This window comes from Salmo trutta, chromosome 14 (assembly GCF_901001165.1).
Source record: "Salmo trutta chromosome 14, fSalTru1.1, whole genome shotgun sequence".
NCBI classification, from domain to species: domain Eukaryota; kingdom Metazoa; phylum Chordata; class Actinopteri; order Salmoniformes; family Salmonidae; genus Salmo; species Salmo trutta.
In genome coordinates this window covers 50,499,671-50,514,401 of record NC_042970.1, presented here as the reverse complement: position 1 = coordinate 50,514,401, position 14,731 = coordinate 50,499,671, and the positions used below count along the sequence as shown (strand labels likewise).

Here is a 14,731-nt window from a genome sequence, read left to right as displayed (position 1 = left end):
CTCCTGACAGAGCTGGTGTAACGGAGTCAGGTTTGTAGGACTACTTGCTCACACACGCTTTTTCAGTTCTGCCCACAAATTTTCTATAGGATTGAGGTTAGGGCTTTGCGATGGCCACTCCAATATCTTGACTTTGTTGTCCTTAAGCCATTTTGCCACAACTTTAGAAGTATACTTGGGGTCATTGTCCATTTGGAAGACCCATTTGCGACCAAGCTTTAACTTCCTGACTGATGTCTTGAGATGTTGCTTCAATGTGTCCACATAATTTTCCTCATGATGCCATATATTTTGTGAAGTGCACCAGTCCCTCCTGCAGCAAAGCACCCCCAGAACATGATCCTGCCACCCCCGTGCTTCACGGTTGGGATGTGGTTCTTCGGCTTGCAAGCCTCCCCCTTTTTCCTCCAAACATAACGATGGTCATTATGGCCAAACAGTTCTATTTTTGTTTCATCAGACCAGAGGACATTTCTCCAAAAAGTATGAACTTTGTCCCCATGTGCAGTTGCAAACTAGTCTTGATTTTTTTTTATTGGCGGTTTTGGAGCAGTGGTTTCTTCCTAGCTGAGCGGCCTTTCAGGTTATCTCAGTATAGGACTCGTTTTACTGTGGATATAGATAATTTTGTACCTGTTTCCTCTAGCATCTTCACAAAGTCCTTTGCTGCTGTTCTGGGATTGATTTGCACTTTTCGCACCCAAGTACTTTCATCTCTAGGAGACAGAACGCGTCTCCTTCCTGTGCGGTATGACGGCTGCGTTGTCCCATGGTGTTTATACTTGCATACTATTGTTTGTACAGATGAACGTGGTACCTTTTTGGCGTTTGGAAATTGATCCCAAGGATGAACCAGACTTGTTTTGTTTTTCTGAGGTCTTGGCTGATTTCTTTTGATTTTCCCATGATGTCAAGCAAAGAGGCGCTGAGTTTGAAGGTAGGCCTTGAAATACATCCACAGGTACACCTCCAATTGACTCAAATGATGTCAATTAGCATATCAGGAGCTTCTAAACCCATGACATAATTTTCTGGAATTTTCCAAGCTGTTTAAAGACACAGTCAACTTAGTGTATGGTAACTTCTGACCCACTGGAATTGTGATACAGTGAAATAATCTGTCTGTAAACAATTGTTGGAAATATTACTTGTGTCATGCACAAAGTAGATGTTCTAACTGACTTGCCAAAACTATAGTTTGTTAACAACAAATTTGTGTAGTGGTTGAAACGCTTAGGTTGGAGTCATTAAAACTCGCTTATGTAAACTTCTGACTTCAACTGTGTGTGTATCTATCTATGTTAATGGTGGGTCACCACTTCTATTTGTCTTAGATTAATAGACATAGTATAAGTCATGTATATATATCACCTTGCTCAAGGCCTATAAGATCTGCAATTTCCTGATTGTAATGTTCTCATTTCTGTGATTTCAGGGGGCTAGACAGGAGGAAAGGACTGGACGGCCAACGCCGGAAACAAGAAAATGTATCAGGTATGGTGAATGACAGACTACATAACATACATCTCACTGTGCGTATTCCAAGTATGGAAAACGCATACAGCCACCACATTAATGCATTGGCGTTACGTATATACATGGTGCCACTTGGCCTCAACTAAACCACGTAAACTCCATGGGCCAGTTTTCCTGGACACTGGTTAAGTTTAGGGCTTTTCACACACAGTTCGTAGCTATAGTACAAATCCGACTTTGGATTTATCTGTTACGTTGTATTTTTCGCGTTTGGTCAGGTTGGTTTCACATTGCCAAATGTTAAACAACCATGTGTTCATACGAGTAATTTGTTTATTGGAGAAAATGGTAGTTAAATCTTTCAGTGATTATCAAGAAGCATAACTTGTGTCCCAAGCTTCATAAACTCAGCAAAAAAAAAAAATTTTTTAGGGCCCTGTCTTTCAAAGATAATTTGTAAAAATCCAAGTAACTTCACAGATCTTCATTGTAAAGGGTTGAAACACTGTTTCCCAATTAATGAACATGCACCTGTGGAATGGTCGTTAAGACACTAACAGCTTAGACGGTAGGCAATTAAGGTCACAGTTATCAAAACTTAGGACACTAAAGAGGCCTTTCTACAGACTCTAAAAAAACACCAAATGAAAGATGCCCAGGGTCCCTGCTCATCTGCGTGAACGTGCCTTAGGCATGCTGCAAGGAGGCATGAGAACTGCAGATGTGGCCAGGGCAATAAATTGCAATGTCCGTACTGTGAGACGCCTAAGACAGTGCTACAGGGAGACATTACGGACAGCTGATCGTCCTCGCAGTGGCAGACCACGTGTAACAACACCTGCACAGGATCGGTACATCCGAACATCACACCTGGAGGGACAGGTACAGGATAGCAACAACAACTGCCCGAGTTACACCAGGAACGCACAATCCCTCCATCAGTGCTCAAACTGTCCGCAATAGTCTGAGAGAGGCTGGACTGAGGGCTTGTAGGCCTGTTGTAAGGCAGGTCCTCACCAGACATCACCGGCAACAATGTCACCTATGGGCACAAACCCACCGTCGCTGGACCAGACAGGACTGGCAAAAAGTGCTCTTCACTGACGAGTTGTGGTTTTGTCTCACCAGGGGTGATGGGTTGGATTCGCGTTTATTGTCGAAGGAATGAGCGTTACACCGAGGCCTGTACTCTGGAGCGGGATCGATTTGGAGGTGGATGGTCCGTCACGGTCTGGGGCGGTGTGTCACAGCATCATCGGACTGAGCTTGTCATTGCAGGCAATCTCAACGCTGTGCATTACAGGGAAGACATCCTCCTCCCTCATGTGGTACCCTTTCTGCAGGCTCATCCTGACCTGACCCTCCAGCATGACAATGCCACCAGCCATACTGCTCGTTCTGTGTGTGATCTCCTGCAAGACAGTAATGTCAGTGTTCTGCCATGGCCAGCGAAGAGCCCGGATCTCAATCCCATTGAGCACGTCTGGGACATGTTGGATCGGAGCGTGAGGGCTAGGGCCGAGTGGGGTAACATCTCACAGCAAGAACTGGCAAATCTGGTGCAGTCCATGAGGAGGAGATGCACTGCAGTACTTAATGCAGCTGGTGGCCACACCAGATTCTGACTGTTACTTTTGATTTTGACCCCCCCCCCCTTTGTTCAGGGACACATTATTCAATTTCTGTTAGTCACATGTCTGGAACTTGTTCAGTTTGTCTGTTGTTGAATCTTATGTTCATACAAATATTTACACATGTTAAGTTTGCAGAAAATAAACGCAGTTGACAGTGAGAGGACACTTCTTTTTTTTTGCTGAGTTTATTACTTTCGTTTTGGTCATCCAACAAAATGCGTGAGGAAACCGTGCAATATCCACTAACTGTGACAACGGCCGCCGGAGGAGGAGAGTATACTCCAGTGCCTGTGCAAGGGGTGTGTCGACTTTCACTAATCTTCACATTTTGCTGCCTTAAAATTAAATATAAAAATGGATTGCATTGGATTTTGTTCCTTCAGATCTGAAAGACCTACTCCACATACTCAGTGAAAGTTTGGTTGCGTATGTCTTCACACCCCAGAGTTTACAGCTGTGAATCATTTTGAAGAGTGTTCTACCAACTTTGCACAACTCTTAGGGCAACATATGTCCATTGTTTTGGTCAATTTCTCATGCTCAGTAAATTTGGTTGGGAATCATTGATTGGCAGCGATATTTAATGCTTGACTCTGATTGTCAAACAAATTTAAATCCGGACAGAGGCTAGACCACTCATGAACACGCAACACCTCTTGGAGAGCCATTCTGGTGTGTCTTTGGCATAGAAATCTGTGTAAATTTCTTGCTGATAACCTAACCTTGGGATAGAGTTTTTTCAGAAGACTGAGGCAGGTTTTCCTTTAACGTTTTACGTGAGCTTTGCTCCTTTGTCAGGATCAAAAGACATATGAAACACCCCAGTCCCTGCCAATGACACGCATAACAGGATGCTGCCACCTCATTACTTGAAAATACTATGTAATCCCTTTTTAGATGTTTTATGAACTTTTTAAAGCTCAAATCCCGTTAACTAGTATGGGCTATGTGGGACGCTAGGGAAATAGCAGGGCGGCAAATTCAAAACGACAACAATCTCATAATTCAGATTTCTCAAACATACAAGTATTATACACCATTTTAAAGATAAGATTCTCCTTAATCTAACCACAGTGTCCGATTTCAAATAGGCTTTACGGCAAAAGCAAAACATTAGATTATGTTAGGACATCACCTTGACAAGAAAAACCACACAGCCATTTTCCAAGCAAGGAGAGGCATCACAAAAACCAGAAATACAGCTAAAATTAATCACTAACCTTTGATGATCTTCATCAGATGACACTCCCAGGACTCAATGTTACAAAATACATGTATGTTTTGCTTGATAAAGTTCATATTTATATCCATAAACCCCATTTTACATTGGCGCGTGATGTTCAGAAAATGTATTCCCACCAAAACATCCGGTGAATGAGCACATCAATTTACAAAAATACGCATCATAAACGTTGATGAACTTTACAACAGTTATTGAAAGAATTATAGATATACTACTCCTTAATGCAACCGCTGTGTCAGATTTTAAAATAGCTTTTTGGCAAAATCACATTTTCATTATTCTGAGTACAGAGCTCAGCCATCAAAGCAAGCTATACAGTTACCCGCCAAGTTCTGGAGTCAACTAAACTCCGAATTTAGTATTATAAATCTTCCCTTTGCTGATCTTTGTCGGAATGCAATCCCAGGACTCCCACTTCCACAATAAATTTTGTTTTTGTTCGAAATACTCCATATTTATGTCCAAATACCTCCGTTTTGTTTGCGCGTTCAGGTCACTAATCCAAAGGCATAACGCGCAGAACCAGAGACAAGGTCAAATAGTTCCATTACCGTTCATAGAAACATGTCAAACGATGTTTACAATCAATCCTTAGGGTCTTTTTAACATAAAACGTTGATAAATATTCCAACCGGACAATAGCGTATTCATTACAGAGGAAAAAGGAGAGGCGTGCCAAAGTGCCCGCGCAGTAAACGACTCACTGGTCCCAGGCAGTCCACTGATTGACTGAGCTCCTATTCTCTGCCCAGTAACAGTAGACGGATGAAACAAGTTTCTAAAGGCTGTTGACAGCCAATGGAAGCCTTAGGAAGTGCAAAATGACTCCACAGACACTGTAGTTTGAATAGGGATCAGATAGAAGAACTACAAGTTTTAGAAACTTCAGAGTGTTTTCTATGCAAATCTACTAATAATATGCATATCCTACCTTCTGGGCCCGAGAAGCAGGCAGTTTAATTTGGGCACGTATTCATCTGAATTTCTGAATACTGCCCGCTGTCACCAAGAAGTTAACGGGATCGATTTGACAACATCCGGTGAAACGGTAGAGCGCCAAATATTTAGTATTTTTTTAAGATCTATTAAAAAATAAAAATAAATCATACATTCACAAGTGCAATACACCAAATTTAAAGCTCAACTTCTTGTTAATCTAGCCACCGTGTCAGATTTCAAAAAAGACCTTACGGCGAAAGCAAAACATGCTATTATCTGAGGACAGCACCCCATCAAACATCCCGCCAGGCATGACACAAAACTCAGAAATAACGATATAATTCATGCCTTACCTTTGACAAGCTTCTTCTGTTGGCACTCCAATATGTCCCATAAACATCACAAATGATCCTTTTGTTCGATTAATTCCGTCGTTATATATCCAAAATGTCCATTTATTTGGCGTGTTTGATCCAGAAAAACACCGGTTCCAACTCGCGCAACATGACTACAAATATCTCATAACTTACCTGTAATCTTTATCCAAACATTTCAAACAACTTTCCAAATACAATTTTAGGTATTTTTTAACGTAAATAATCAATAAAAATTTTAAGAAGGGATTAACTGCGTTCAATACCGGAGGAATAGAAAGTGGAGCGTGCTTTTCAGGTCATGCGCCTCTATCAAACAGTACACTTCACTCTACCCTCATTCTGAACAGGGCTACTTCTTCATTATACAAAGGAAAAACATCAACCAATTTCTAAAGACTGTTGACATCCAGTGGAAGTGATAGGAACTGCAAGCAACTGTCTTAGAATTCTAGATTCTCAAGGAAACCCCATTGAAAAGAGTGACCTCATTTTTATTAAAAAAAAATCCTGGATGGTTTGTCCTCGGGGTTTCGCCTGCCAAATAAGTTCTGTTATACTTAGACATCATTCAAACAGTTTTAGAAACTTCAGAGTGTTTTCTATCCAAATCTACTAATAATATGCATATCCTAGCTTCTGGGCCTGAGTAGCAAGCAGTTTACTTTGGGCACACTTTTCATCCGGACGTGAAAATAGCGCCCCCCCAAGCCATAAGAAGTTAAGGCCGCAAAATGTGAAGACTGTGCAAGGGGTGTGTAGAATTTCACTACCGGCTCAGTAGCCTACAGTATAGCCCCCTTCTCCATTCATCTGCATCGAAGGCACTCATAAATGTGCTATTACTCACCGTATGTTAATGTACTGCGCGCATTTGATCAAATGCTCGCAGTCAAACAACCAATAATACTGAATGAACCTCTGGTTCTTTTACTGTGTTTGGTCCGGACTGCATGATCATCTGCAGCGAACCACACCACAGTACAAATGGAATCGTACCGAGATCACCCTTTTTGCACGAACCACGGTGTGTGTAGTGCGCTCCCTAGTGTGGATAGTGTTCACACCAGTCCAAACTAAGGGAGAAAACGCGCCAGAGTTCGGAATAAACGTTCCAAACCAATTTGGTGTGAAAGCACCCTTAAACCTGGTCTAAAAAGTTCAATGCAGAATCTCTATTTTAAAAAGCTTTTTATTCCGGGAAACCCAGCCTAAGTCTTTACTGTTGGCGTGACCAGGTGGAAACTAACTTTGCCAAGTACCTGTGAATGCTCAAGTCTCTCTTGCGCTTCTAGTGGGCGATAGCAGCGCCACGGAGAGTGGCGACGAGGAAGTGTCGCCCGCCACGGTGTCCTACACAGCAACGCAGCACACGCCCACCAGCATCACGCTCACAGTCAACCGCGTCAAGCGGAACAAGTCCAAGAAGAGGAAGAAGAGCACGGAGAAGGCCCGCGGAGTGCCCAAGGGCAAGAAAATAAAGGTAGGAACTTGGGAGTAAGAGCACAGTCCTCAAAAGAGCACAGTTAGCAAAGAGTCCTAAGTGTGTGTGTGAAATGCGAGACATGCCAGGCAAGAGTGCCAAATGAAGTGCTAGCAGAAGGTGCCAGCCACCATGTGGGCTAAATGCAGGCGGTAGCGACGGAAAGAGTATCCTTGCTAAAGACACCAATAGTATGGGGGAAATGGCCAAGTGTGCCAAAGCCCCTTTTCATACTTTTTTTGTGTGGCATGAGGAAGCAAATGCAAAACCCACAGCTAGGAAGAGGACCAAGATGGTAAAGTTCCTTGTTTTAACTTGCTCTTAATATGCCAATTATACCTCTAGAGGCCAAGAGAGAAGTTGCAGTCTTTTTCTAGTAGCATAAAGTTATTTTTGCTATATTATTTAGCTGAATCTCTGAAACGTGTAAACACAAGTAGACTCTCTGAAACGTTGCCTAGACGTTGTGAGTAGACTCTGAAATGTTGTGTAAATGAGTGTTTGTCTTTACAGGCCTTCAGAGAGGGTTCTAGAAAGTCCATGAGGATGAAGGTAAGATGAATTCCTTCCCGAGGATCTTTTGTTTAGTTATACAGTACCAGTCAAAGGTTACTCAATGGAACCATGATGCTAACAGTGGCACTGAATTCTTCATCCCATTAGCTACTGCTGTGAAGTTAATTTATATACAGTACCCGTCAAGTTTGAACACACCTATTCGTTAAACGTTTATTTTTTTCCACATTGTACAATAATAGTGACGACTTCAAAACTATGAAATACACATATGGAATCATGTAGTAAGCAAAAAAAGTGTTAAACAAATCAAAACAAATTGATATTCTTCGATGTAGCCTCCCTTTGCCTTGATGACAGCTTTTGACACTCTTGGCATTCTCTCAATCAGCTTCACCTGGAATGCTTTTCCAACAGTCTTGAAGGAGTTTCCACATATGCTGAGCGCTTGTTGGCTGCTTTTCCTTCACTCTGCGGTCCGACTCATCCCAAACATCTCAATTTGGTTGAGGTCAGGCGATTGTGGAGGCCAGGTCATCTGATGCAGCACTCCATCTCCCTCCTTGGTCAAATAGCCCTTACACAGCCTGGAGGTGTGTCATTGTCCTGTTGAAAAACAAATGATAGTCCCACTAAGTACAAACCAGATGGGATGGCGTATCGCTGCAGAATGCTGTGGTAACCATGCTGTTTAAGTCTGCCTTGAATTCTAAATAAATCACATACAGCGTCAACAGCAAAGCACCATCACACCTCCTCCATGCTTCACAGTAGGATCCACACATTCAAAGAAAATCTGTTCACCTACTCTGCGTCTCACAAAGACACGGCGATTGGAACCAAAAATCTCAAATTTGGACTAATCAGACCAATGGACAGATTTCCATCAGTCTAATGTCCATTGCTCGTGTTTCTTGGTCTCTTCTTATTGGTGTCTTTTACTTGTGGTTTCTTTGCAGCAATTCGACCATGAAGGCCTGATTCACAGCAGTGTCCTCTGAACAGTTGCTGTTGAGATGTCTGTTACTTGAACTCTGAAGCATTTATTTGGGCTGCAATTTCTGAGGTTGCTAACTAATGAACTTATCCTCTGCAGCAGAGGTAACTCTGGGTCTTACTTTCCTGTGGTGGTCCTCATGACAGCCAGTTTCATCATTGCGCTTGATGGGTTTTTGTGACTGCACTTGAAGGAACTTTCAAAGTCCTTCAAATTTTCCGGATTGACTGACCTTCATGTCTTAAAGTAATGATGGACTGTTGTTTCTCTTTGCTTATTTGAGCTCTTCCTGCCATAATATGGACTTGGTCTTTTACCAAATAGGGCGTCTTCTGTATACCACCCTACCTTGTCACAACACAATTGATTGGCTGAAATGCATTAAGAAGTAAGGAAATTCCACAAATTAACTTTTAACAAGGCACACCTGTTAATTTTATTAATTCCAGGTGACTACCTCATGATGCTGGTTGAAAGAATGTCAAGAGTACACAGCTGTCATCAATGCCAAGGGTGGATACTTTGAAGAATCTCAAATATAAAATATATTTTGATTTGTTTAACACTTTTTTTTTTTGGTTACTACATATTCTACATGTGTTATTTCATAGTTTTGATGTCTTCACTATTATTCTACAATGTAGAAAATGCTAAAACTAAAGAAACCCTTGTATGAGTAGGTGTTTCTAAACTTTTGACTGGTACTGTATATCAATGTATAAATACACTTCACAACAGTAGCTAATGGGATGAGGAAATCAGTGCCACTTTGTTAGCATCAGGGTTCTATTGAGTGACACGTTCCTTTGAGCATAACACAAATACACCCATTTTATTATCATATGTTAAGTTGATATAGAGCACAGTGCACCACCCACCCATGATAACCCATTCATCTAAGGGGAAGAAACACAGGTTGTACACCTGACATGGTCATTTATGAAAGGTCTTAGAATGGAGGTGAATAAAATAAAAAGAAATGTATTTTCAACACGGCTCTGAATTAAAAACGTTCTACTCCCCTCCCAGAACTCCACTACCGAGGCCAGCGCGGTGGACGAGACCACAGCGGAGGGCTGGGAGAGCCGCATCCGCCAGTGGACGGACCAGTACGAGGAGGCCACGGCCAACCAGTACAGTGCTGACGTCCAGACACTGCTCCAGCTGCACCGCGCCGCCACCGTTACTGTTGCTGCCGAGGGCGTGGTAGTGGGCGATACAACGCCAGCGACAACGACGACCTCACCGGCCCAGGTCAACGCCTCGGCCAATGCCATGGACACAATTAACCGAACGGAGCTGGCGTGCAACAACACGGTGCTTGGCTCTCAGATGCAGTTACAACTGGGGCGGGTGACGCGTGTGCAGAAGCACCGGAAGATCCTGCGGGCGTCAAGGGATCTAGAGCCAGACACTCTGATCATTGAGTACCGGGGCAAGGTCATGCTCAAACAGCAGTTTGAGGTCAACGGACACTTCTTCAAAAAGTATGCATTCGTTCATTACACTTCTCCATATGGTTGCTGAATTCCCTAAACGTTCCCCAAACTTCCATGCTTTTTCAAGCAGGCCCAATAAAAATGTGGCATCTTTGGGTTTTTTTGCAACCCAACCAACTAATTTGTAAGATGTCAAATCTGACATTTAAGGTGGAATATTTTGGTTTTCATATGCTGCACCATTGCATGGTTTTTATGAAGGAAATTGAGGATGTATTATGAAAAAAATACACATTTTGACATGATTTTGACATCTTCTAGGCCCTACCCTTTCGTGCTGTTCTACTCCAAATTCAACGACGTGGAGATGTGTGTGGACGCGCGGACATTTGGGAATGACGCACGCTTCATCCGGAGGTCCTGTACACCCAGCGCAGAGGTCAGCCATCTTGTTTCATTTTTCTTCAAGAAAGGCATTGGGTGTATCTCAATAGTTTACACTTACTCCCTCATCTCCTCTCCTTAGTTCACGTCATCATTTGAAATGTCAGACCAGGTGAATTTTGCTCTCACCTTTCCTGGGCTCTTACATCAGTATAGATGAAGGAAAAGAGATAGGGAGAGGAGGCCATGTATGCCTGTTGACCAATCTCACAAGTATCAGACACCGCAAGCTCCCAACTACTATCTAATCAACGCAACACTGACATTATCCCACCCCTGGTTAGCCACCCATTGGCTTAAAAAGCCAAACCTAAAACAATATCTGCCAATTAATTTCCAGAAAAGTTGCCCCTGTTTTTCTGTGGTGCTTTCCCCAAAACCTTCTCAATGAAATGTTAACTGCATTGTAGGCTTACCTGGCAGAAGTATATCATGAGTATCTATTGTTATTTGCGAACTTAGCCTTGAAATGAGCAGCAGCAGTACAGAACCATCACTAGACCAGCACATTAGACAGCACTTTCCTCACTCGCTAGATGTGCAATTAAAGGGGAATTACACTTAATCAATTTGGTAGTTTTCTTCCAGACCTAAACAAAAAATTGTCTTCTGATATGATTTAACCATTGACTCAGAACATCCAATTTTGTTGTTTCTCTATGAACAATTGTCATTTTGAGAGTGAAATACTAAAATCTAAAACCAGGAAAAATACAAGTGAGTAAAACATAATTTTATAATAAATCACAGATTTGAAAGTGCGCCCCTTTAGTTTTTTATTAACCATAATTTTACCAGGTATATTGACAGAAAATGGTGCACTGCTTTCTCTTGTACAGTAAGGACCTGGGGAAGAGTTGCAGGGGAGAGAAGAGAAGAATGTACCTATTTGAAAGCTAGAAAAAAAGAGTAGCTTGCGACATGTTTCATTTTTTATTTATTTTTATGTTGCTATCATGCTGGAAAAGGTTGGAGACCCCTGTTCTAGGGGGGAAGTGGATACAGTCCTAGCCAAGCTAATGCAAAATGTCTTCTGTCCCCTCCAGGTTCGGCATATGATCGCTGATGGCATGATCCACCTCTGTATCTACGCCGTCACGCAAATCATCAAGGACGCCGAGGTCACCATCGGCTTTGACTATGAGTTCAATAGCTGGTCAGTGTCAATCAAGTATATCTGTAAAGCCTTTTTATATCAGCACAAAGTGCGGTTTCGCTCTTCTCTATCTCGACCCTAAAGTGTCCATCTGGGTTTTAGAAAATGCTTTTATTGTTATCGTTATTGCAGTAACTACAAGGTTGACTGTGCCTGCTACAAGGGCAACCAGCAGAACTGCCCCGTGCTGAAGCACAACCTGAGCCCGCGCGAAACCCTGCTCTGCCACGCAACGGGGTCGTTGCCCCCGCCCTCCCAACCCACGGGGGCTGAGACGCGGCGGCGGAAGGCCCAGCGGAGAGAGATGGAGGGGCCAGGTGGCGGCAAGGGACCTTTCGGCATGTCAGATGACAGTAACCAGCCGCCCGAGGAGAGTGGCGAGGTCCGGGAGACGCTGCAGGGCAACGTCAGCCTGGGCAACAGTGACACAGAGGTGTGTTTGTCTTGGTGCAAAGACGTGTGTGTACGTATAAAGACGGGGTGGGTGGGTTGTAGAGGATTTTACAACTCGTGGTGCTTTCCTACAGAGACACACTGGGGTGTGTGTGTAATGAAAATGAATGCGCCATTTCGCAATCACAAAGTAATGTGTGCATTTGTGTTACAGGAGGGACTCCTAGATGGGGTGAAGCTGGAGGATGGAGAGGAGGAAGAGCTGGACGAGAACGGAGTCCTCATCTCCAGTAGACCGGTATGTGCCACATAATTCCTGTCGCACCAACCAACCCACTGTCACTATCAAATCATAGTGTAAGTCTGCAGTTCGTAACCCACCCTCTCTGTCTGTAGAAGAGGACGCCCAGCGCAGGGGGCATAGACGAGTTTAAACAGGAGGGCCTGGAGCCTGGAGAGGGGAGCGGAGGGAACCCCACGGGGGTTAACGCCGCGGCCCACCAAGCAGGGGTGGGGATAAGCACCCGCCGTGCCACCTACGTCACCGTGAGTCAGACTTTCATCCCCCTTACCGCCAGTCTCTCTTTGAACTTTGTGACCAATTTTCCAATTTCAATATTGACCCCCCCCCCCGACTCTCTCTCTCTAGGAACCCTCCTTAACATGCGACGCAGACAAGGCCCTGGTGTGTACTGCTCCCCTCCTGGCCCCTCTCGCGGCGCCCCCCAAGCCTCCCCCGGCCCGCTCCTCCAAGCCACGGCCCAAGAGCCGCATCTCGCGCTACCGCTCCAGCTCGTCGCAGCGAGCCCGCCGCCAGCGGCAGGCCCTGGCCCTGCAGCAGGCAGCCCTGGAGCAGGCGGTGGTGGCCGAGGGGCAGGAGGGTCCCCTGGGGGGACCCGGGACAGAGCTGAGGCTGGGGGACGGAGCATTGGGAGCTGGGCAACTCCTCGACGGAGAAGGCCTGAGTGCTCTGAACAAGGGCAACCTTCGCAACCTGCCTAAGACTAAGAAGGTGAGCGGGATGGGGCTGACTTCCAACCACCATCTAGTTTTGTATTTAATCGTTATTATTTCTTAAGCATTTAATGAACCAGGACAACTCTTTAGTTTTTTTTGTGTGTTTGTATTACAACATTTATAGTCCAATATACACACATGTAGAATTTGGCACTTAAAAGTCTCTTCCACAATTAGTTAAAAATAATTCCCAAATTTCTCGCTAAAAAGTCCCTTTTTAGAATTTGGCGGTAACGAGTCTTCCAGAATTTGTTGGCAAATAATGATCTCTCCCTCCCCCAGTATCTGGTGACGGAGTGGCTGAACGACAAAGTGCTGGACAAGGTAGTCCAGCAGGAGGCACCCACGGTGGAGCGGCAACTGCGTATCACCACCGACCCCACGGTGCTGGCGACTACGCTCAACATGCTGCCGGGCCTTGCGGCCTCCCCGCTCATCTGCACAGCGCCCAAACACTACGTGCGCTTCGGCTCGCCTTTCAACCCTGAGCGCCGGCGCCGGCCCGTCAGTGTGGACGCCACCTACGGCTCCTTCAAGAAGGTAACGGTGGAGGGAGTTGTGGAAGTTGTTGGGGTCAATGGAGAATAGGGGTACATGGATAATGTGATAGTGTAGTGTGTGCTTGAGAAGGACAGGGCTGTTAGAAGTGGATGCATACCAAGTGTGCACTTGTCCACTACCCTTCATAGGTTTGAAGGATATTCAGTGTTCCGGTATTTTGTCTAATGCCTGTTTGTATCTCCCCTATGTGCAGAGATGGATCCAACAAGCCCAGGATGAGAGCGGGCTCTGCTCGGGGGGCCTGGAGGACGGCACCGAGTCCACCTCCTCCCACCAAAGTAACAGCAGCAGCTCCACCCCCAACCCTTTCAAAGCCGGTATCTACAAACGTCTTTTTTTTTCCTGTTCACTGTCTACTAACAAGTCTAATAGCATTTGTAATCTAAACTCAGCAAAAAAAGAAACGTCCCTTTTTTTTTCTTCCATTGAGCAAGTCTGGGACCTGTTGGATCGGAGGGTGAGGGCAAGGGTTGTTCCCCCCCAGAAATGTCTGGGAACTTGCAGGTGCCTTGGTGGAAGGGTGTGGTAACATCTCACTGCAAGAACTGGCAAATCTAGTGCAGTCCATGAGGAGGAGATGCACTGCAGTACTTAATGCAGCTGGTGGCCACACCAGATACTGACTGTTACCCCCCCCTTTGTTCAGGGACACATTATTCTGTTTCTGTTAGTCACATGTCTGTGGAACTTGTTCAGTTTGTCTGTTGTTGAAACTTATGTTCATACAAATATTTACACATGTTAAGTTTCTTTTTTTGCTGAGTTTAGTACACACCTTAGTACACACCACTATTCCAAGTCTTTCAAATACTTTGAGCATTTTCAAGGTGGACGATGTTTGCACTTTTGGGACTTTTCTTTTTTTTGTTCCATTGCAAGAGGTCAGCAAAGCACAGATGCAGCATTTGAAAGGTTTATAATAGTTGAAAAAAATATTTTTGGAACCCGGGTCCGGTATAGCAGTTTTGCTGTTGACGAGCACACTTCCTCAGACGTGCCAGTATTTAGCGTTGGCTATTATTAGTCTGGTATTGTCCTAATTAGTCAACCATGTACATC

At 44.3% G+C, this 14,731-nt stretch overlaps 1 protein-coding gene across 6 annotated transcripts in view; it reads left to right on the top strand.

The window, feature by feature from the left end:
* Positions 1-14,731, top strand: part of LOC115208336 (histone-lysine N-methyltransferase SETD5) — a 29,566-nt gene that overhangs the window by 7,492 nt on the left and 7,343 nt on the right. For 5 of the 6 annotated variants that reach the window (XM_029776297.1, XM_029776295.1, XM_029776294.1 and 2 more), the window contains exons 4-15: positions 1,436-1,494; positions 6,962-7,149; positions 7,663-7,701; positions 9,692-10,149; positions 10,423-10,540; positions 11,592-11,701; positions 11,834-12,134; positions 12,309-12,392; positions 12,491-12,640; positions 12,744-13,106; positions 13,394-13,651; positions 13,866-13,989. In XM_029776297.1, the coding sequence (XP_029632157.1) occupies positions 1,436-1,494; positions 6,962-7,149; positions 7,663-7,701; positions 9,692-10,149; positions 10,423-10,540; positions 11,592-11,701; positions 11,834-12,134; positions 12,309-12,392; positions 12,491-12,640; positions 12,744-13,106; positions 13,394-13,651; positions 13,866-13,989 (2,252 nt within the window). The remainder of the gene's footprint in view (positions 1-1,435; positions 1,495-6,961; positions 7,150-7,662; positions 7,702-9,691; positions 10,150-10,422; positions 10,541-11,591; positions 11,702-11,833; positions 12,135-12,308; positions 12,393-12,490; positions 12,641-12,743; positions 13,107-13,393; positions 13,652-13,865; positions 13,990-14,731) is intronic. The other variant, XM_029776293.1, reaches the window with a different exon arrangement.